The sequence below is a fragment of the Pristis pectinata genome, chromosome 5 (genome assembly GCF_009764475.1).
Source record: "Pristis pectinata isolate sPriPec2 chromosome 5, sPriPec2.1.pri, whole genome shotgun sequence".
NCBI lineage: Eukaryota > Metazoa > Chordata > Chondrichthyes > Rhinopristiformes > Pristidae > Pristis > Pristis pectinata.
In genome coordinates, this window is record NC_067409.1 from 4,481,765 (window position 1) to 4,506,118 (window position 24,354).

A 24,354-nucleotide genomic window follows, 5' to 3' on the forward strand; every position below is an offset into this window, starting at 1 on the left:
AGGTGCAGAGTTAATGAATCATATTGAAGACCCTTTGTCAGAACATGGTTATTCAGATCTTTAACCTGAGGCATTGAATCTGTTTCTCTCTCCACAGATGCTGCCTGACCTGATGACCACTTCCAGCAATTTTTTGTTTTTGTTTAAAATTTCAAGTATCTGCAATCTTTTTCTGGACTTTCAGTGTCAATGGATTGAGGCAAAATATGGGACCCCTTTGCTGCAAAGAAGAGAATCTGGCTCAGATTGGCATGGTTCCAGTCCCTAGGAACAGGGCTGAATCCCGGTTACTCTCTGAAGGTCTAGCAGGTCATTGTATCAGACAGTTGTAATGCATTACTGTTCAGAACTCTGTAGAATGAGCAACAAATGCCTGCTGCTCATCCCACTGGCTACTAAAACAGGACTGCCTCCTAACTGGATTGTGTGTGGGATTGAGAATAACATTCACGGTAGTGTAGCGGTTAGTGTAACGCTATTACAGTGCCAGCGACCCAGGTTCAATTCAGGCTGCTACCTGTAAGGAGTTTGTACATTCTCCCCGTGTCTGCATGGGTTTCCTCCGGGTGCTCCGGTTTCCTCCCACGTTCCAAAGACGTACGGGTTAGGAAGTTGTGGGCGTGCTATGTTGGCGCCGGAAGCGCGGCGACACTTGCGGCTGCCCCCAGAACACTCTACACAAAAGATGCATTTCACTGTGTGTTTTGATGTGCATGTGACCAATAAAGAAATCTTATATCTTATATGAGCCCAGACTGGACAGAAATTGGAATAAGGAGCCTTAAATATTTCCTACACATCGTAGTGCCAGGGTACAGATAACTCTGTGGAACTCTGTGCTCCCTTAGAAACATTCTGTGGAAAATGAGTACTTTGCTGACTCACTGAATGGATCATCATCCTGGTCCTGAGACGAAGCCATCAGATTTACCGCCAGGTTGTTGGGATCAATACTCGGCACACCCAAGCCCACACTTGCTTGCACTGTCAAAAGAGGCAGAGAGTAGCATTAGCCTCTGTAACTCTGGCAACAGCACACATTGAACATCACCACCAACCAGACACAAACATATAGCACTGATCTGAAGTGCTGTGGATGTGGTAAACACTGTAATCAAAGTCGAGTTTACTGTCATGTGTACATATATGCACAGGTGCAATGAAAACTTACTTACAGCAGCATCACAGGCACCTAGCATCAGATAAGCGGCATTCACAAGAAAAACATAAACTAAGCATTACAAGTTTTACAAGAAAGAAACACAATTAGAACAAAAAAAAACAGTCCATCTTAGTGCAAAGTGATCAAAGTGGTCAGTGTTGCTAAACTGTAGTGATTAGGGTTGTGCCGGTTGGTTCAAGAACTGAATGGTTGAAGGGAAGTAGCTGTTCTTGAATTGGATTTATCTGGTGTCGTTACCAGGTCCCTCTGTCCCTGATCATCCTTCAGAACATCTCATTCCTTTTCCGAAGTGTAATGCTTCATAATTTCTTCCATTTTCCTGCTCATTTAATCCTGCCCATGTGATCCTGCAACAGAAAGCACGCCAGTGCCTCTACTTCCTCAGAAGGTTCAGGAAATTCGGCATGTCCCCGTTGATCCTCACCAATTTTTACAGATGCACCATAGAAAGCATCCTAGCCAGATGCACCACAGTTTGGTACGGCAACTGCTCTGCCTGTGACTGCAAGAAATTGCGGAGAGTTGTGGACACAGCCCAGTCCATCACACAAACCAGTCACCCCTCCATTGACTCTGTCTACACTTCCCACTGCCTCGGGAAAGCAGCCAACATAATCAAAGTAATTGGTAATTGATTTATTATTGTCACGTGTAATGAGAGACATGAAAGACTTTGTTTTGCATGCCATCCATACAGTTCATTTCAAAACATAAGTACATCGAGATAGTACAAGGGAAAACAATAACAGAATGCAGAATAAGGTGTAACAGTTACAGAGAAAGTGCAGTGCAGGCAGACAGTAAGGTGCAAGGTCATAACGAGGTAGATTGTGAGGTCAAGGGTCCATCTTTATTCTGCTTGATGGGAGGGGGGAGAAGAGAGAATGTCTGGGGTGGGAGGGGCCCTTTCCCGGAAGAGCGGGACCACCCCAGACATTCTCTCTTCTCCCCTCTCTTGTCAGGAGGAGGTGCAAAAGTTTGAAAGCACGCACCACCAGACTCAAGGACAGCTTCTATCCCGCTGTTACCAGAGCCTTGAACGGACCTCTCATACGCTAAAGATGAACTCAATCTCCCAATCTACTTCGCCGTGGCCCTTGCACTTTATTTGTTAACCTGCACTTTAACACTATATTCTGTATTTTTTTCACCTTTCACCTTGATGTACTGATGTATGGCATGATCTGTCTGGATGGCACGCAGACAAAGCTTTTCACTGTATCTCAGTACATGAGACAATAATAAACCAATTACCGATCTCCACACCTTCAAACTGTGTGGCATCTGCAAATGTGGAAATTTCACTTTGCACACATTTATCTAAATATATATAGAAAGCAGAAGGCTGAAGAATGGCCTCTGGGGAACACCACTGTTCACCAACCTCCAGTCTAAGGAACAACTGCTCTCTGTCTTTAGACCACTTTCCCACCAGCGACCCAGGTTCAATTCCCACCGCTGTCTGTAAGGAGTTTGTACGTTCTCCCCACGTCTACGTGGGTTTCCTCCGGGTGCTCCGGTTTCCTCCCACATTCCAAAGACGTACTGGTTAGGAAGTTGTGGGCATGCTATGTTGGCACCGGAAGTGTGGCGACACTTGCGGGCTGCCCCCAGAACACTCTATGCAAAAGATGCATTTCACTGTGTGTTTTGATGTACATGTGACTAATAAAATATATCTTATATTATCTTATCTTATTCACCATTACTGACCTGTTTATTGCACAGGCTTCAGTTCCCAGGCCCTTGTGGGGTCTGTTCGGAATTACAACAGCACATTGGCTGTTACTGAACTAGCAGAGAGAGTTCTGGACCATTCACACAGACCAGTGACCAAAGCCCAAAATCCCACCTCAACAAGTAGGGATTTTAACATCCAAACTATTAAATAAACCTTGTATTTAAAAAGAAGCCAGTGTCAGTCTGATTCACTGCTGCCCTTCTGTGGGCTGGCCTGTGACTCCAGACTCTCTTAACTTGGATGGGCTGAAGTGTGTCTATTTTAATGAGAGAAGTGTCAGGAACAAGGGAGATGAACTTAGATCATGGGTAAGTACATGGAACTATGACGTGGTGGCCATTACAGAGATTTGGCTGTCGCAAGGGCAGGAATGGCTGCTGGATGTTCTGGGGTTTAGATGTTTCAGAAGGGACAGGGAGGGAGGTAAATGAGGTGGGGGAGCGGCTTTGCTGATCAGGGACAGTGTCACAGCTGCAGAAAGGGAGGACGTCCCGGAGGGATCGTCTACTGAGTCAGTGTGGGTGAAAGTCAGAAACAGGAAGGGAGCGATCACTCTATTGGGAGTATTCTACAGACCCCCCCCCCCCAATAGCAGCAGAGATGCTGAGGGACAGATCGGGAGGCAGATTCTGGAAAGGTGCAAACAACAGGGTTGTTGTCATGGGTGATTTCAACTTCCCTAATATTGATTGGCACCTCCTTTTGCAAAAGATTTGGATGCAGCAGAATTTAGTTAGGAGTGTCCAGGAAGGATTCCTGACACAGTATGTAGACAGGCCAACTAGAGGAGAGGCCACTCTGGATCTGGTACTAGGCAATGAGCCAGGTTTCACATTTTTCAATGGGAGAGCATTTTGGAGACAGTGACCATAACTCCTTGACTTTTACGCTTGGCTTGGAGATAGATAAGAGCTGATGATACAGGAAAGTATTTAATTGAGGGAGGGGGAATTATGATGCTACTTGGCAGGAACTTGGGAGCATAAATTGGGAACAGATGTTCTTGGGGAAGTGCACAGTGGAAATGTGGAGGTTGTTTAGGGAGTCCTTGCGTGGGGTTCAGGATAGGATTGTCCCATTGATGCAGGGCAAGGATGGTCGAGTGAAGGAACCATAGCTGACAAGAGACGTAGAATATCTCTTGTCATAGAGTAGGGCTCTGGAGAATTGGAGTACTAGAGAAACAAAGGACTGCAGATGCTGAAATCTAGATGAAAAACACGATGATGCTGGAGGAACTCAGCAGGCCAGGCAGCATCCGTGGAGAAAAGCAGGCGGTCAATGTTTCAGATGCAGCACTGGAAGGTGGTGTCAGGCTGGGTGACTCACTTTTTAGTAGCAAAGATGTAATGGGCTGAATTGCCTCTGTGTTGTCAATGTTCTGTCATTCTGAAACATTCCAGAACAAGTCACCCAGTGGAGAGCTCACTGCGGCATTTACAGTATCCAATTTTTTTTTACAATAAGCAAAGAACAAATTGCTGGAGGAACACAGTGGGTCAGGCAGCATCTGTGGAGGGAAATGGACAGTCTCGAGTTGAAACATCCACCGTCCATTTCCCTCCACAGACGCTGCCTGACCCGCTGAGTTCCTCCAGCATGCGTGTTGCTCCAAATTCCAGCATCTGCAGTCTCTTGTGTGTCTGCCTCTCTTTACAATAAATTCAGTTCCACATTACTCTCCACATTAGGGTTGAAGTTCGTGACGGAGTACAGGAAGGAGATAGAGAGCTTAGTGACATGGTGTCATGACAACAACCTTTCCATCAACGTCAGCAAAACAAAAAGAGCTGGTAGTTGACTTCAGGAAAGGGGGTGGTGTACATGCACCTGTCTACATCAATGGTGCTGAGGTCGAGAGGTTTGAGAGCTTCAAGTTCCTTGGAGTGGACATCACTAACAGCCTGTCTTGGTCCAACCATGTAGACACCATGGCCAAGAAATCTCACCAGCACCTCTACTTCCTCAGGAGGCTAAAGAAATTTGGCATGTCCCCTTTGACCCTCACCAATTTTTATTGATGCACCATAGAAAGCATCCTATCTGGATGCACCACGGCTTGGTACGGCAACTGCTCTGCCCGTGACTGCAAGAAACTGCAGAGAGTTGTGGACACAGCCCAGCACATCGCGGACATCAGCCTCCCCTCCATGGACTCTGTCTACACTTCTCACTCAATCGGTAAAGCAGCCAATATAATCAAAGACCCCACCCACCCCGGACATTCTCTCTTCTGCCCCCTCCCATCAGGCAGAAGATACAAAAGCCTGAAAGCACGTAACACCAGGCTCAAGAACAGCTTCTATCCCGCTTGTTATAAGACTATTGAATGTTTCCCTTGTACAATAAGATGGACTCTTGACCTCACAATCTACCTCATTATGACCTTGCACCTTATTGTCTGCCTGCACTGCACTTTCTCTGTAACTGGAACACTTTATTCTGCATTCTCTTATTGTTTTAACTTGTAATATCTTATAAGATATCTTATCTTATCTACTACCTCAAAGCACTGATGTAATGAATTGATCAGTATTAATAGCATGCAAAACAAAAGTTTTTCACTGTACCTTGGTACATGTGGCAATAATAAACCAATTTATAATAAACAAATTTACCCATATAATTTACCGATTTTGAAGAAACAGCCATCGGGTCTTTGCGCGCTTTGTGTGAATGCCTTCGTCATTAGTGGGTTCACTGTGACTCTATCACACTGCGCCTCCCTCATTCCATAGAACCATACAGCACAACCATAGAACCATACAGCACAAAACAGACCCCTCGGCCCACCATACAGGCCCTTCGGCCCACCATTCCCACCTGCTGTTTCAAGCAGACTGCTCGTCCAGTGCAGCGACACACCATGCTGTTGACTAAGAAACATTTCATCCCCGAATTCATTAAAACCCCAGGCATCTCACCTCTCCTCCCAACGCTGGCCTCGTACCCTGTACCGGCCGGGACAGACGGTCTTTTTCTTGGAGTTCTCTCCCTTCTTCTGAGCATCTTGTAATCTTCTGGGAATTTTCTGCCGTGATCTGCCATTAAATGCAGAATTTAAAGATCAGAGGACACAGATTCCCTGATTCAGGGTATAACATCCTAACAGAGGGAACACAGGGGCGCAGCTCCAGTGACCCAGGTTCGATCCTGATCTTTGGCGCTGTCTGTGTGGAGTTTGCACGCTCTCCCTGTGATTGAGTTGGTAGGTTACTGGCCACTGTAAGTAGCCCCTAGTGTAGGTGAGTGGTTGGATCTGGAGGCAAGTTCATAGGAATGTTGGGGAGAACAGAACACAGAACAGTACAGCACAGGAACAGGCCCTTCGGCCCGCCATGTCTGTGCTGAGCATGATGTCTACTTAAACCAATCCCTTCTGCCTGCGCATGGTCCGTATCCCTTCCTTCCCTGCACATTCATCTGCCTATCTAAGAGCCTCTTAAACACCACGTCGGCTTGAATTACCATGTGTGGCAGCGCATTCCAGGCACCCACCACTCTCTGTGTGGAAAACACTTGCCCTGCACATCTCCTTTTAACTATCTCCCCCCACCTTTAAAACTACGTCTCTGGTATTCTACATTTCTCCCCTGGGAGAAAGCCTCTGACTGCCTACTATCTATGACTATCGATGCCCCTCATAATTTTATCAACTTTGAGCAGGTCTCCCCTCAGCCTCCGACACTCCAGAGAAAACAACCCAAGTTTGTCCAACCTCTCCTTATAGCTCATACCCTCTAATCCAGGCAACATCCTGGTGAAGCTCTTCTGCACCCTCTCCAAAGCCTCCACCTCCTTCCTGTAATGGGATGACCAGAACTGCACACAATACTCCAAGTGTGGCTTAACCAAATTTTTATTCAGCTTCAACATGACTTCCTGATTCTTATACTCGATGTCCCTAGCGATGAAAGCAAGCATGCCGTATGCCTTTTTTACCACTCTATCTACTTGCACTGCCATTTTCAGGAAGCTTTGGACTTGGACCCCTAGAACCCTCTGTGCATCAAAACTATTAAGGGACTTGCCATTAACTGTATACTGCCTCTTTACATTTGATGTCCCAAAGTGTAACACCTCACACTTGCCCGGATTAAACTCCATCTGCCATTTCTCTGCCCATAACTGTAACTGATAAAATAAGATTAAATAGGATGAGTGTGAATTGAGTGCTTTGTTGTCAGTGCAGACTTGTTGGGTCTGCCTCCATGTTATGGCTCTTTTGACCTGAGCCTCTCTAACGCTCCCAGATTGTGGGTTTGAAAGTGTTTATTTCATAGAGTCACAGAGTTTTACAGTCCTTCGGCCCAGCTGGTCCATGCTGACCAAGATTCCCATCTTAATTAGTCCCATTTTCCCACGTTTGGCTCATATCTCTCTAAACCTTTCCTATCCATGTACCTGTCCAAGTACCTTTTGAATGTTGATGTACCTTCCTCAACCACTTCCTTCGGCAGCTCGTTCCATATACTGACCACCCTCTGGGTGAAAAAGTTGCCCCTCAAGTTCCTATTAAATCTCTCCCCTCAAGGTCCAAAGTCTTCATGTCTTCCTCCATGGTAAAAACAGAGCAAAAATTCTCATTGAGAACCTTGCCCATCTCCTGCGGCGCCAAATAAAGATGTCCACTTTGGTCTTTGAGGGGCCCTATCCTAATGGGCAGGCACGGTAGTGTAGCAGTTAGCGTAACACTATTACAGTTCCAGTGACCCGGGTTCAATTCCTGCCACTGTCTGTGAGGAGTTTGTACGTTCTCCCTGTGTCTGCGTGGGTTTCCCCCGGGTGCTCCGGTTTCCTCCCACATTCCAAAGACGTACAGGTTAGGAAGTTGTGGGCATGCTATGTTGGCACCGGAAGTGTGGCGACACTTGTGGGCTGCCCCCAGAACACTCTACACAAAAGGTGCATTTCACTGTGTGTTTCGATGTACATGTGACTAATAAAAGATATCTTATCTTATCTCTCTCTCTGGTTATTCTTTATGCATAAAATCTCTTTGGATTCTCCCTAATATTCTCTGCCGAAGCTGTCTCGTGCCCCCTTTTTGTCCTCCTGATTTCCTTCTTGACTACACTCCTGCATCCCCCATACTCCTCCAGGGATTCACTTGATCCTAGCTGCCTGTACCTGACCCATGCCTCCTTTATCCCGGCCAGGGCCTGAATATCCCTCATCATCCAGGGTTCCCTACTCCTGCCAGCCTTGTCCTTCACTCAAACAGGAACACGTGGACCTTGAACTCTCGATATCTCACTTTTAAACCCCCCTCTCTCTTGCCGTAGGTCCCTTTGACCACAAACAACCTACTCCTATCAACTTTTGCAAGTTCCTGTCTAATACAGTCAAAATTTGCCTTGCGGACCAGATTTGTCCCTTTCCATATTAATCTAAAACGAATAAAACTGTGGTCACTGGTCCCAAAGTGCTCCCCACTGTCGTATCTACAGGAGGTGCTGCCTCAAGAAGGCAATATCCACCATCAAAGATCCCCACCATCCGGGCCGTGTCATCTTCTCACAGGTCCCATCGGGCAGGAGGTACAGAAGCCTGAAGTCCCCACACCACCAGGTTCAGGAACAGCTACTTCCCTTCAACCATTTGGTTCTTGAACCAACCGACACACCCCTAATCACTACCCCAGTACAGCAACACTATGATCAGTTTGCACTAAAACTGACTTATTTTTGTTCTAATTTTGTTCTTTATTATAAAAATTGTGTATTATTTAGGTTTATGTTTTTCTTGTGAATGCTGCTTACATGATGCTATGTGCCTGTGATGCTGCTGCAAGTAAGTTTTTCATAGCACCTGGGCACACGTGGACCTGTGCATCTGACAATAAACTCGACTTTGACTTTGGTTTCAATGTCGAGACACAAAAGATTCTGCAGATGCTGGAATCTGGGGCAACACACACAAAAAGTGCTGGAGGAACTCAGCAGGTCAGGCAGCATCCATGGAGGGAAGTAAACAGTCGACGTTTCGGGCTGAGACCCTTCATCAGGACCGGAAAAGAAGAGGGCAGAAGCCAGAATAAGAAGGTGGGGGGAGGGGGAGGAGCACACGCATAGAACATAGAACACTGCAGCACAGTACAGGCCCTTCGGCCCACAATGTTGTGCCGACGTTTTATCCTGCTCTAAGATCTATCTAACCCTTCCCTCCCACACAGCCCTCCATTTCTCTATTATTCATGTGTCTATCTAAGGGTTTCTTAAATGTCCCTAATGTATCAGCCCCCACAACCTCTGCCGGCAGTGCGTTCCACACACCCACCACTCTCTGTGTAAAAAACCTACTCCTGACATCCCCCTTATACCTTCCTCCAATCACCTTAAACTTGCGTCTCCTTGTGTTAGCCATTGTTGCCCTGGGAAAAAGTCTCTGACTGTCCACTCGATCTATGCCTCTCATCATCTTGTACACCTCTATCAAGTCACCTCTCATCCTCCTCCTCTCCAAAGAGAAAAGCCCTAGCTCGCTCAACCTATCCTCATAAGACATGCTCTCCAATCCAGGCAGCATCCTGGTAAATCTCCTCTGCACCCTCTCTAAAGCCTCCACATCCATCTTATAATGAGGGGACCAGAACTGAACACAATACTCCAAGTGTGGTCTGACCAGAGTTCTATAGAGCTGCAACATCACCTCGCGGCTCTTGAACTCAATACCCCGACTAATGAAGGCCAACACACCATATGCCTTCTTAACAACCCTATCGACCTGCGTGGCAACCTTGAGGAATCTATGGACGTGGACCCCAAGATCCCTCTGTTCCTCCACACTGCGAAGACTCCTGCAGGCAGGGGATAGGTGAGTTCAGGTGCGAGGGGGAAGGTAGGTGGGTGGGGGAGGGGGGAGGACGTAAGACGCTGAGAGGTGATTGGTAGAAGAGGCAAAGAGCTGAAGGAGGAGGAATCCGGTAGGAGAGGGCAGTGGACCATGGAGTAAAGGATGGGGGAGGGGAGGAGATGGGCAGGTCACCAAGGCGGGGGAAGGGAGCCACAGGAATAAGGAAGTGGGGGGGGTGGTGGGGGGGGAGACAAAGAAGTGGTGGGGTTGCCGGAAATCGATGTTGAGGCTGTCAGGTTGGAGACTCCCAAGGGGGAATATTGATTGATATCTTTATTAATCACATGTGCATCGAAACACACAGTGAAACGCACCTTTTGCGTAGAGTGTTCTGGGGGCAGCCCACAAGTGTCGCCACGCTTCCGGCGCCAACATAGCATGCCCACAACTTCCTAACCCCTACGTCTTTGGAATGTGGGAGGAAACCGGAGCACCCGGAGGAAACCCACGCAGACACGGGGAGAACGTACAAACTCCTTATTGACAGTGGCCGGAATTGAACCCAGGTCGCTGGCGCTGTAAAGCGTTACACTAACCGCTACCTTCCTCCAACCTGCGCCTGGCCTCAGCGTGGCAGCAGAGGAGGCCGTGGACAGACATGTCAGTGTGGGAGTGGGATGTGGAATTGACGTGGGTGGCCGCCGGGAGATCCTGGCTGTTGTGGCAGACGGAGCGAAGGCGCTCAACGGAGCGGTCACCCAATCTGTGTCAGGTCTCACCGATGAACAGGAGGCCACACCAGGAGCACCGGATGCAATAAATGACACCCTCAGTCTCACAGGTGGAAGGATCGTCTGGGACCCTGAATGGTGGTGAGGGAGGAGGTGTAAGGTGAATGTAGTTTGTGCAACCAGAACTGTGGAAGTCTTTCAATGTTCATGTCTTCCACACAGCAAGAACCAGATTGGAATAATCCTGTTTAAAACCATTCCTTCTGCAGACTCACCGGCAGTGGTACCAGGAACAGGCTGGGGAAGGATATCCAGTACGTCCATGGTCCGAGGAATGAACGACACCCTGGCAGCTGGAAGATGCTGATCAGCAGCTACGACAATCCATCCGAAATCATTCAGTGTGGCAAAAGGGAGAAGAACATTCAGCATTTTCAGGTTAATCAGTCAAATACAGAACACTGTTGTCAACAAGCACAGGCGCAATCAGGTGACATAAATAGATTTCTTTGGAAGAAGAAATGCTTTTGAATCCTGTAAAAGCTGGAAGGATTTAGGAGACTTCCTGGCTGAACACCACTCCTTCAACCCGCCACACGCCCCTCACTCCCCGTCACCAGAGGGAATCCAAATGAAAAACACGATGATGCTGGAGGAACTCAGCAGGCCAGGCAGCATCCGTGGAGAAAAGCAGGCAGTTAATGTTTCGGGTCAGGACCCTTCTTCAGGACTGAAGATAGGACAAGGGGAAGCCCAATATATAGGAGAGAAAATCAGAGCAGTGATAGGTGGACAAAAGAGCGGAGGTGGGGTGGGCACAGGGTGGTGACAGGTAGACGCAGGTAAGAGATAGTAATGGGCAGGTGCAGGGGAGGAGGGCAGAGCAGATCCACCGGGGCATGGGTCAAAAGTAAGGAGAGAGAGGAAATAAAAGAAGAGAGAGAGGCTAGGAAAGGGAAGAAGTATGGTGGGGGGGTTGTGGGGAAGGTGGGGGGATTATGTAAAGTGGGAGAATTCAATGTTCATGCTGTTAGGCTGTATGGTTCTCCACAGATGCTGCCTGGCCTGCTGAGTTCCTCCAGCATCATTGTTTCACCTAGATTCTGGCGTCTGCAGTCCTTTGTTTCTCTCGTGTTAATGTTTCGGGTATCAATACTTTTCTCAATCTTTCTTGCCTCAATATCGCACCTCACGTTCAGCAACCCTTGTGCTGGAATGGAGTTAATCCACAGGATGAATGAGAAACTCTACAGCTACCACTTCCAAAACTAAGACCCTTCTGACCCCAGCCACTGAGCTGCAGAACGTAGATAGCACCCGTGTCGGCATCCATTCAGAGGCTGAGCTCCAAGGTGCTGTTGACTCGTTTCCTGAAGAGTACAGGAGAATCAGCCTTATGCTCGACGTCCCCGCAACAAAACTCCTCCACAAAGCTGCCCCCACTGCACAACAGAAGTCCACAATGAGACCCCGGGAGAACATGGGCCACTCTCCATTTCTCAGGAGCCACCTCTCTGTGAAGTTAACCATGGATGATGATATTCACCAGCCTTTGGCCATACGAAGAACAGAGTCCCACTGTGGAACAAAGGCGTACAAGTACATGGCGTCCTGAAAGTGGCATCACAGTGAGACAGGGTGGAGAAGAAGGCATTTGGTATGCCGGCCTTCATCGGTTAGGACATTGAGTTGGGTCATTATGTCGCAGTTGTACAAGGCATTGGTGAGGCCACACGGAGTATTATGTACATTTTTGGTCACCCTGTTACAGGAAATATGTCATTAACCTGGAAAAAGTGCAGAAAAGATTTACAAGGATGTTGCCAGGACTTGAGGGCCTGAGTTATAGGGAGAGGTTGGTCAGGCTTGGACTGAGGGCTGACTTTATAGAGGGGTATAAAATCATGAGGGGTATAAATAGGGTGAATGCACACGGTCTTTTTTCCAGGGAAAGGGAATCAAGAATTAGAGGGCATAGGTTTAGGGTGAGAGGGGAGAGATTTAATAGGAACCTAAGAGGCAACTTTTTCACACAGAGGGTGGTCAGTATATGGAACAAACTGCCAGTGGAAGTAGTTGAGGCAGGTACAATAACAACATTTAAAGAACATTTGGATAAGCACATGGATAGGAGGGGTTTAGAGGGATATGGGCCAAACACGGGCAAATGGGATCAGTATGGACAAGTACAATGGTCAGCGTGGGTAAGGTGGGTTGAAGGGCCCTTTTCTGTGCTATGTGACTATCTATGACTTTATGAGGGTGTAACGGTACCAGTGGAGGGAAAAACTGAGCCTCACTAACGCTTCCTGAGTTTGAAAGTCATGTCAGTTTAATTGAAGCAACGAGAACCATGGAAATCTTTCAATGTTCACCTCTTCCACAGAGCGAGAACCAGATTCGCCTGCTCAAAGCCATTCACCACTGTCATTGGTAAGATCTCAGATGGCAACGAGGAGGCGTACGGGAGTGAGATAGATCAGCTGGTTGAGAGGTGTCGCAACAACAACCTCACACTCAACGTCAGCAAGACCGATTGTGGACTTCAGGAAGGGGAAGTCGGGAGAACACACACCAGTCCTCATTGAGGGGTCAGCAGTGGAAAGGGTGAGCAGCTTCAAGTTCCTGGGCGTCAACATCTCAGAGGATCTATCCTGAGCCAAACACATTGATGCAATCATGAAGAAGGCACGCCAGCAGCTCTACTTCATTAGGAGTTTGAGGAGATTTGGTATGTCACCGAAGACTCTTGCAAATTTCTACAGATGTACGGTGGAGAGCATTCTGACTGGTTGCATCACCGCCTGGTATGGAGGCTCTAATGCGCAGGATCGAAAGAGGCTGCAGAGGGTTGTAGACTCAGCCAGCTCCATCACGGCACAACCCTCCCCACCATCGAAGACATCAAGGCTCAAACCTGTTCAAAAAATCGAAATTCTGAAGACCTTCATGGTGCCAAGAGTGGACTTCCATCTCATTCTAACCGAGGCCTCGCAGAACTGCCTCGTAGAACTGGCCAGCCTTATCGAAAAGGCGGCCAATACTACACCTTCCCTAGGATACAACAGATGGGATTTTGTACGCATGGAATAGAGATGGAGGTCTTGGCCTGCCGACACTTGAAACTCAAATTCCCGTAGCCATAGTAAAGAAACAAAGCCTCGGATTGTCCAAGGACACGGTGATAAAGGCCTCGTTCGATATGGCCGGGGAGAACAACACTATGACCATCGAAAGATTGAAAAATGTGCAAGTTCTCAAAGATATCGAGAACCAGTACAGTGGGAATACAAGACCAAATCTACTGCCAACACCTCTAACTGAATCTGACGAGGAGCCGGAAATTGAAGTTGGCCCCATGAAGGGCAGAAGACCCAAGCCTCTGAGCATATATGCCAACTGGAGAGCAAGGGAGTTCGGCATGGGCCAGCCTTGCTAGTCAAGGAGCAGGAATAAAAGAGCTCAAAAATGACAAGATCTCGAACTCTTGGGTAACAGCTAATAGGCACTGGAAAGGGCACCAGGTCATCAATGCCCTCCTGCTTAAATGCGGGCAATACCCAACACGATGTACAAGGAGTCGAGATAGCCCAGATGCCGTGAAGACCTGCAGGAGATGCAGGATTGCCAGCGAGATCCTGGCACACGTTTCCGGACGGTGCTTGAGCGTAAAGAATGCCTGAATTAAAAGACATAACTAAATCGCGGATCGTCTGAAGATCAAGGCGAATGGAAACGGATGGGCATCAGGCATAGAAGCGCACCTAACCGCGGACGATGGATCACTCTGGAAGCCTGGCCTGGTCTTCATTAGAGACAATAAGGCAGTTGTAGTCGACGTTACCATTGGGTACGAAGACAACAACTGTGCGATAAGGAGGGTTTGGGACGAAAAGCAGCAAAAGTACCGTCACCTGATGAGACAAGTTAAAGAACTGACTGGCGCAGATACTGTGGATTACTTCGGATTTGTAATCAGAGCCCAAGGTCCACGGTCAAATGATAACCACAAGCTGCTCAAAGTCCTCGACATCCCAAGCTACAAGATCTTTTGCCGAAAACATCTGCAATCTGACAATATGACTTGCGAACGACATTGCAGATTTTTATGGACTATTAGTATATGGCTTAGTGACATATGTACGTAAATGTATTAAAGTGCACTACATGTGCTATGCATCCCATCACACCCCAACTGATTGACATGAAACTGTAGCTCACGTTTCTGAGAGCCCACATCTCGGGTTTGATACACCTCGCCCATTGGCGGGGCTCTTACCAACATCAACCAGGCATCTGGCCTTTACTGTTCTCCTTGCGTCAGGGTATGGACCCATTCAACCTGCAGATGTAACGCGCAGTACTATGAAAAGTGCACCAATTAATCTTAGTGATTAAGTGTTTTAAATAGCATTAAGGTTGATAAGTCCTCAGGGCCTGATGAGATGTACCCCAGGTTACTGAGAGGCAAGAGATGAGATTGCTGGGGCCTTGACCAATATCTTTGTGTCCTCTCTAGCCACAGGCGAGGTCCCGGAGGACTGGCGAGTAGCTAATGTTGTCCCATTATTCAAGAAGGGAAACAGGGATAATCCTGGTATCTATTGAGCAGTGAGTCTCACGTCAGTGGTAGGGAAGTTACTGGAGAGGATTCTTGGGGATAGGATTTATGAACATTTGGAAAACCATGGCCTTATTAGGGACGGTCAGTATGGCTTTGTGCGGGCAAGTTGTGTCTTACTTGATTGAGTTTTTTAATGAGGTGAGGAGGGTGATTGATGAACGTAGAGCTGTGGATGTTGTCTGCATGGATTTCAGTAAAGCGTTTGACAAGGTCCCTCATGGGACGCTCATTCGGAAGATTAAGATGCATGGGATCCACGATGAATTGGCCGTTTCGATTCAGAACTGGCCTGTCCATAGAAGCCAGAGGGTAGTGGTCAATGGGACTTGTTCTAGCTGGAGGTCTGTGACTAGTGGTGTTCCTCAGGGATCTGTACTGGGACCTCTGCTCTTTGTGATGTATATAAATGATCTGGATAAAAATGTACGAGGGTGTGTTAGTAAGTTTGCAGATGTTATGAAGATTGGTGGTGTTGTGGATGGCGTAGAAAACTGGCAAAGGATACAGCAGGATATGGATAGTTGCAGGTATGGGCAGAGAAATGGCAGATGGAGTTTAACCCAGTCAAATGTGAAGTGTTGCACTTTGGGAGATCAAATGTAAAGAGACAGTACACTGTTAATGGCAAGATTCTTAAGTGTTGATGAGCAGAGGGATCTTGGGGTCCAAGTTCATAGCTCCCTGAAAGTGTCTGCACAGGTTGATAGGGCGGTAAAGAAGGCGTATGGCGTGCCTGCCTTCATTAATCGCAGCACTGGTTCAAGAGTCAGGAAGTTATGCTGCAGCTTTATAAAACTTTAGTTAGGCCTCATCTGGAGTATTGCATTCAGTTCTGGTCACCCCATTACAGGAAGGATGTGGAGGCTTTGGAGAGGGTGCAGAAGAGGCTTACCAGGATGCTGCCTGGATTAGAGGGCATGTGCCATGAGGAGAGGTTGGACAAACTTGGGTTGTTTTCTCTGGAGCGGCAGAGGCTGAGGGGAGGTCTGATTTATAAGAGGTTTATAAGATTATGAGAGGCATAGATACAGCCAGTATCTTTTCCCCAGGGTTGAAATGTCTAATACCAGAGGGCATACACTTAAGGTGGGGGGGGGGGGGTAAGTTCAAAGGAGATGTGCAGGGCAAGTTTTTTACAGAGAGTGGTGGGTGTGTCGAATGTGCTGCCTGGAGTGGGGGTGGAGGCAGATACGATAGGGGCGTTCAAGGAGCTCTTAGATAGGCCCATGAATGTGAGGGAAATGGTAGGATGCGGACATTGTGCAGGCAGAAGGGATTAGTTTACTTGGGTGTTTTATTACTAATGTAATTGGTTCAGCACAACATTGTGGGCCGAAGGGCCTGTTCCTGTGCTGCACTGTTCTATGTTCCACGTCAGTGATAATAAACCTGGTTCTGATTGCTTTTGCAGACTCACCAGCAGTAGGTCCAGGAACGGACTGCCTATGGATGTCCAGTACATCCATGGCCTGAGGAACAAACAGCACCCTGGCAGTGTGGGCAGACGGGGTGGCATTAACTTGTGAATTAAAGGAGAAAAAAATTCACTGTCAACATTGTCAGGTTAACAAATCAATGCAGAACATTACTCTGAGCCAGCATGTGTCCAGTCGGGTGAAATAAGCAGATTATTGTGGGATGTTACATGCGTCTGAATTCTGCAAAAGCTGACGATGCTTCCTGGCCCCATCAAAAGTTAGATCCTTAGGATGTGGCATGCCACAAGCAGGAGGGGGCTGAGGGGCGAGGAAAATGATATTCACCCCCTCAAAAAAGGCAACTCTACTCATAAGGCTTGCTGCTCCTGCATCAACATGAAACATTACGGTCCTCCCTTCCCCAGATGTTGCCTGACTTCTTGAGTAATTCCAGCAATGTCGGCCTTCATTTCAGCCTTACAGAGTCTGCACTGTTTTGCTTCTGGTTTATTGTTCAGTGCACTGCACACCCAGGGATGCCCACCTGGAAGAGGTCTTGTTCATCAGACCAAATGGATTCATTGGCTCGCTCTTTAACAATTCTCGCTTCTGTGGCAACATTTTTTTGCTCAGCAGCTGCCTCCAGCCTGGAGCTACCCTGCAGAATTCCAACTTAAATTGGTTTATTATTGTCACATGAACTGAGGTACCGTGAAAAACTTGTCTTGCATACCGATTGTACAGGTCAATTCATTACACAGTGCATTGACGTTGTACAAGGTAAAACAATACAGAATGCAGAATAAAGTGTTACGGTTACGGAGAAAGTGCAGACAGATAATAAGGTGCAAGGCCATAACGAGGTAGATTGTGAGGTCAAGAGTCCATCTTATCATACTTGGGGACTGTTCAATGGTCTTACAACAGCGAGATAGAAGCTGTCCTTGAGCCTGGTGTTACGTGCTTTCAGGCTTTTGTATCTTCTGCCTGATGGGAGGGGGGAGAAGAGAGAATGTCCGGGGTGGGTGGGGTCTTTGATTACGTTGGCTGCTTTACCAAGGCAGTGAGAAGTGTAGACAGAGTCCATGGAGGGGAGGCTGGTTTCCGTGATGTGCTGAGCTGCGTCCACATCTCTCTGCAGCTTTTTGTAGTCCTGGGTAGAGTAGTTCCCATACCAAACCGTGATCCATCCGGATAGGATGCTTTCTATGGTGCATTGACAAAAGTAAGTGAGGGTCAATGCAGCCATGCCGAATTTCTTTAGCCTCCTGAGGAAGCAGAGGCGCTGGTGAGCTTTCTTAGCCGTGGCGTCTACGTGGTTGGACCAGGACATTGGTGATGTTCACTCGATGAACTTGAAGCTCAAAACAAAGTTTTTCACTGTACCTCAGTACATGTGACAATAATAAGCCAATTTACCAGAATTAGCCAACAACGCTCCACATTGTGGTTTTAGTTGCGTGGTACGACCCAATAAAAGGTGACTGCTCCCTGCCCTGTGCTGCCCACAGGTTCCGAGTGGGAGCAGGACCTTTGGAAGCAACTTCAGTCAGGAGCTGTGACATCAGCTGTCTTCAGTGTGAATGCACACTTCACGCAGGGGCCAGCCCCCTCCCGCGCACACCGCATAACCTGTAACTCAACCTCAAAAGCAAAATACCGCAGATGCTGGAAATCTGAAATAAGAACTTCAAATGGTTAAAATACTCTGCAGGTCAGGCAGCTTCCTGCGGTGACAGAACTAGAGATCATGGACTTAAAAATATCTCTCTCTCTCCCTCCCTCTGTGTCTCTCTCCCTCTCTCTGTCTCTCTCTCCCTCTCTGTCTCTCCCCACCATTTTCTGGTTTTCTTACTGTCCGTTCCAAACTAACTTGCAGTAAACTAATGCTTATTCTGACTCACCAAATGTATCTTGTGGCACATGGGCTCTGGGACGAACTGGAACCAACTGCTGGCTGGGAGGGGATGCTGCTGGAACACAGAACAGAAGCCTCGATTCAACAATATCACATTAATAATTCAAACTGCAACACAATAAGCACAGGTATATGGTGCTAAATTAGGTTATTTCATATAGAATATCAAACACATCTAATCATGGCATCATAGAATCACTTCGTCCTGACCAAGATACCCAGCTGAGCCAGTCCCATTTGCCTGGGTTTGGCCCAATTCCCTTTCCTACCTATGTACCTGTCCAAATGCCCTCTCCAGCTCTCCTCTGTGTGTTTCGGTGGAGCGGAGTGAGAGTGAATCAGAGCCTGATTTCACATTCTGCCTGAGTTTTTACCCCCCACTGACTGGTTTGAGATTGGTTGATGATTCACACTTTTGCCAGTGGCAAGGACTATTTCACCATCGTTCTCAAATCACCTACAGGAGGCGCTGCCTTAAGAAGGCAGCATCCGTCATCAAAGATCCCCACCGTCCGGACCGTGCCAGCTTCTCGCTGCTACCGTCGGGCAGGAGGTACAGAAGCCTGAAGACCCCACACCACCAGGATCAGGGACGGCTACTTCCCTTCAAACAGTCGGCTCTTGAACTGACCTAGACGACCCTAACCCTACCTCGGCAGCGGAACACTACGGATCACCTCTTGCACTGCCGTGGACCGTGTCTTTTTCACACTAATATCTTGTTTTCCACAGTCGGTCTTGTACAATGTATGTATAAATTTACATACTGTGTGTTGTCTGTACCGCATGCCTGTGATGCTGCTGCAAGCAGGTTTTTCAATGTACCTGTGCCTCACCGCACTTGTGCACTTGACAATTAACTGTTGCCTCACCTGTACTCCTGGATGGGTCCTCTGTCCTGGCCAGAACAGAGGGTCTTCTTGCTCTGTGCAGTGGGATATATAATTCACTCCTGAATCTTTGTTGCTGTGTATCCACTAAAAGCAGAGTCCAAAGAATTCAGTTGAGAGGATGCACGTCAAAACTATCCCTTCCTAGCTCTACATACACTTCCCAGATTTTCCCGCACCATTCCAAGGCCACCCGGCTCATCCTTCACTCACTCACCCCAGGTCACCACGTGCAGCAACCTGCCTCTGCCTCCTGGCTCCAGGGAGTGGCAGAGGGAACCAAGGTGGGCAAAAGTGAGGGCACCAAGGCCTCCCCCAGTGCTGGTGACACCTGCCCATGGTCAGAGTACAGAACAGCCTCCCACCACGGGCAGAAAACTTCTTCACATTGTCACTTCATGCACAACCGATGTGATTTCAAATTCAATTGATTTGATTCATAATCAAAGACCCCACCCACCCGGATCATTCTCTCTTCCATCGGGTAGAAGATACAGGAGCCTGAGGGCACGTACCACCAGGCTCAAGGACAGCTTCTTCCCCACTGTGATAAGACTATTGAACGGTTCCCTTATACGATGAGATGGACTCTTTTGACCTCACAATCTACCTTGTTGTGACCTCGCACCTTATTGCACTGCACTTTCTCTGTAGCTGTGACACTTTACTCTGTACTATTATTGTCTTTACCTGTACTACATCAATGCACTCTGTACTAACTCAATTTAACTGCACTGTGTAATGAATTGACCTGCACAATGTATGCAAGACAAGTTTTTCACTGTACCTCGATACAAGTGACAATAATAAACCAATACCAGTCTCCGAGGGCACCCTTCAACAAAGGCAGGTGATAGATCTGCCTGATAGATAGCTCCAGCTCATGAACTCTGCATCTCAGAGAACTTGTCCTCAGAGTCGACGAGCTGGAGTTGGAGGAGAAGATAATGCAGAGCCATCAGGCTGGGGATGTTTTGCCCTGATAGTTTGATTCAGCTGCCAGTAACATCCTTTACATCAGGTAATGATACATGTCTGGTTGGGTCAGGAACAGGGCATTGCAACTATGGCTCATGTGGTTAAGGTATCCCCAATGCTGCCTCTCAGAAGCTCCACTGGGACAACTGAGGAGGTAGAACTGAAATGACTACAGGCAGTAAGTTGCACAGGCCATGTGGCCCAGGGACAAACAACTCAAATGGCTAAATATCAATGCACAGTTGAAACTCATTGGGGTGCAGTTTGAGCATCATGATCCTTCCTGGGAGTGTTGTATTGTTAAAATAATGATGGAACTGTGAGCTCAAACCTCATTATGCCTAGTTGAGAATTTGAATGCAGTTTTAAGTAAAGCAAGACATGAAAAACAGGGAAGAATAAATGTTGGAACAAAGCTGTTGGATGTCACAGAAAGAACATTGCTTCACTCAAGGTAGCACCGAAAAACCACCGGAACATGACGTGGTTTTGCAGACAAAGTGTGAATCACATTATTGCAGTCTGAGACTTTGAATTTAGTTTCAAAATCAATAAAGGTGCTTTCATTTTTGGGGGGGGGGGGTAATAATGAAAGTGGTCACTGGTAGAGATTGCTGTCAATCATACCTTTTAAGGAGGTACGCGTGCCACATCTTCCTGTTTCCATTTGCTCTCTCGCGGATATGTTGCCTCTTAACTGTCTCTGCCAGGGGCATTAAGCAGCCCCTGGGGGTTCTCCGAGGTAGACAATGAGTTTACTCTTGTCAGAGACACAAACCTGCAGCTGATGAACCATAACCAGCCACCTCCTCTCCTGCACTGTGCGTGGAATGGGGTCTATTCAGGAATTTCTGACACTAACTGTGGCAGGACAACAGTGTGGGTCAGTGATCTCAACCACTTCACCGTCAGTGCGGAGTGGCATGTAACGCAATCCCTCGTCCCCTCATCGGCCATTCCGTAACATCCTGATGAACGTGACTGCATTTGACAACTCACCATCAGAGATATCAGTGATGGCGTATTGGCTAATATCTGAATCATCCAAGTCCGGCTCAGGCACCAGGGGAGACATCTGGTCACTTCCATACAGTAGCACTGTAGAAATACAGAAAGAACACAAGCTCTCATTGAGTGCCTGCACATCAAGAAATCAAGACCCCAGCCACACCGGCAGATGGTCCAATGGTTCAAACATCAACAGTTGCATCAAGTGGCCATCCTGTTCGAAGACTTTGTCCACTCACACTGACTGCTCCTGGTGATGGAACAACTGCCAGGATCAGAAGTAGTTCAGTGACGGTACAATACCTGGCCAGGTAACACCCTGAAGAGGGGGAGACTGAGGAGTGACCTGACAGAGGTGCATAAAGTCAAAGACAAAAATCAATTAGGAGAGGTCTTTGGCAATATTGGGAAAACATGGTTGTGATTATAATTCAGTTAGATTTAGCAGAGTGAAAGCCACTGTATTGTTCCCATTCCCTGTTACCTCCCCCCCAGCAGCCCCCACACCCCTCCCTTTGTAACCCCCTCAGGACCCGACAACCCTTCCTGTAACCCCCTCCAGCCCCTACACCCCTCCCTCTGTAACCCCCTCAGGACCCGACAACCCTCCCTCTGTAACCCGCTCCAGCACTTACAACCCTCCCTCTGTAACACCCTCAGGACCCTACAGCCCTCCTTATCTCTGTAACCCCCTCCAGCTCCTACACCCCTCCCTCTGTAACCCCCTCAGGACCTGACAACCCTTCCTGTAACCCCCTCCAGCCCCTACACCCCTCCCTCTGTAACCCCCTCAGGACCCGACAACCCTCCCTCTGTAACCCCCTCCAGCCCCTACACCCCTCCCTCTGTAACCCCCTCAGGACCCGACAACCCTCCCTCTGTAACCCGCTCCAGCCCTTACAACCCTCCCTCTGTAACCCCCTCAGGACCCTACACACCTCTCTATCTCTATAACCCCTCTGGTCCCTACACCTCTCCCTCTCTGTAACCCCCTCAGGACCCTACACCCCTCCTTATATCTGTAAACCCCTCCAGACCCTCTTTTCCAAAACCCCCTCAGGCCCCCTCAGGCCTCTTTATCTCTGTAACCCACCACCCCCCCCCCCCATATCCCTCCCTATCTCTGTGCTCTCTCTGGTCCCTCTCTTTCTCTGTAACTCCCTCCAGATCCTATACTCCTCCCTATTTCCCTAACCCCCTACACCCCTCCCTATCTCTGTAACTCCTTCCAGATCCTACACCACTTGTCTGTAAACCCACCCAAACCCAGGACATCTGCGATATGGACATATGTAAGAGTGTGATAACACTACCTGTAGATGATATAACATGTGCTTGTGGGGTTGACAGTGAAGGGAAAGCTGGAGACTGGAGACAGCCTATCCAATCTCTCCATATCACTAAAGTTCTCGAATTCAGGCAACATCCTTGTGAATCTCCTCTGCACTCTCTCCAGCACAATCACATTGTATGTTGCTCTGGTAGCCATTGGCTACCATCCTTCTGATTCATCCTTCCAATAGGAAGGATGTGGAGGCTTTGGAGAGAGTGAGGAAGAGGTTCACCAGGATGTTGCCTGGACTACGGTATATTAGTTAAAAGGAATTGGACATACTTGGACTCTTGACCTCACAATCTACTCATTATGACCTTGCACCTCATTGTCTGCCTCACTGCACTTCCTCTGTAGCTGTGACATTTTACTCTGCATTCTGTATTGTTTTACCGTGTACTACCTCAATGCACTGTGTAATGAATTGATCTGTATGAACAGTATGCAAGACAAGTTTTTCACTGTACCTCGGTACAAGTGACAATAATAAACCAATACCAATACTTGAATCATTTTCTCTGGAATGTCAGGGGCTGAGGAGCAGTCTGATCGAAGTTTATATAGTGATGAACTCCAGGGTGGAAATGTCAAAGACTAGCGGGCAGAGGTTTGAGGTGAGAGGGGGAAAGTTTAAAGGAGAATTTTGCAAGTTTTTTTGCAGAGAGTGGTAGGTGCCTGCAATGTGTTGCCAGGGGAGATGGTAGAAGCAGATACAATTGCAATGTGTCAGAGGCATTTAGACAGACACGTGAACAGGTAGGAAATGGAGGGATGTGGACCACGGTCAGTGCAGACAGGGCCTGCTCCCGTGCTGTACTGTGACCAGAACTGCTTACAATTCTACAGGTGCATTCTAATCAGTGTTTTGTAAGGTTGGAACATAAAGCCCCAACTCTTAGAATATAAGAGGTAAGCATGCCATATGCCTTGTTCGCCACTTTATCTGCCTGTGTTGCCACTTACAGGGAACTCTCTAGATCTCACTGTTCATCAACATTCCTTAGCACCCTGCATATATCCTACCTCGATTTGACTTCCCAAAATGCATCACTTTGCAGTTGTTTTGATTAAATTCCAGCTACCAACATTCTGCACAACTTTCCATCTGATCCCTACCCTGCTGTAGCCTCAGACAACCTTCCCCACTACCACCACGACACAAAAGTTGGAGGTGTTGTGGATAACGAGGAAGGTCGTCTAAGACTACAGGAGGACGGAGTGTTGGCAGGTCACGTCAGGAATTTGCAAGGTGAGTTGGAGAGTTTGTTCACAGGTTCTTAAAGGTGGCAGGACAGGGCAAGGTGTGTGAAGAGACATCCGAGATGCTTTCATTTAATAGCCATGGCACAAATTGAAAGAGCAGAAACGTTAGGCTAAAAGTGTCCACAACTTCTAGAGGTGTATAAAATCATGAGGGGCACAGATAGGGTGAATGTGCACGGTCTTTTTCCCAGGGTTGGGGAATCAAGAACTAGAGGGCGTAGGTTTAAGGTGAGAGGGGAAAGATTTAATAGGAACCTGAGGGGCAACTTTTTCACCCAGAGGGTGGTATGTATGTGGAACGAGCTTCTAGAGGAAGTGGTTGAGGCAGGTACAATAACAACATTTAAAAGACAGTTGGACAGGCACATGGATTGGAAAGATTTAGAAGATTATGGGCCAAATACTGGCAAATGAGACTGGCTTAGATGAGCATCTTGGTCGGCATGGACCAGTTGGGCCGAAGGGCTTGTTT

At 47.8% G+C, this 24,354-nt stretch overlaps 1 protein-coding gene across 1 annotated transcript in view; it reads right to left on the reverse strand.

The window, feature by feature from the left end:
• Positions 1 to 24,354, reverse strand: part of LOC127570215 (uncharacterized) — a 57,513-nt gene that overhangs the window by 25,465 nt on the left and 7,694 nt on the right. Inside the window, exons 7-13 of the mRNA XM_052015503.1 lie at positions 21,278 to 21,376; positions 19,283 to 19,387; positions 18,397 to 18,465; positions 16,492 to 16,593; positions 10,726 to 10,824; positions 5,849 to 5,965; positions 886 to 984 (exon numbers count right to left, since the gene is read on the reverse strand). Coding sequence (XP_051871463.1) covers positions 886 to 984; positions 5,849 to 5,965; positions 10,726 to 10,824; positions 16,492 to 16,593; positions 18,397 to 18,465; positions 19,283 to 19,387; positions 21,278 to 21,376 — 690 coding nt within the window. The remainder of the gene's footprint in view (positions 1 to 885; positions 985 to 5,848; positions 5,966 to 10,725; positions 10,825 to 16,491; positions 16,594 to 18,396; positions 18,466 to 19,282; positions 19,388 to 21,277; positions 21,377 to 24,354) is intronic.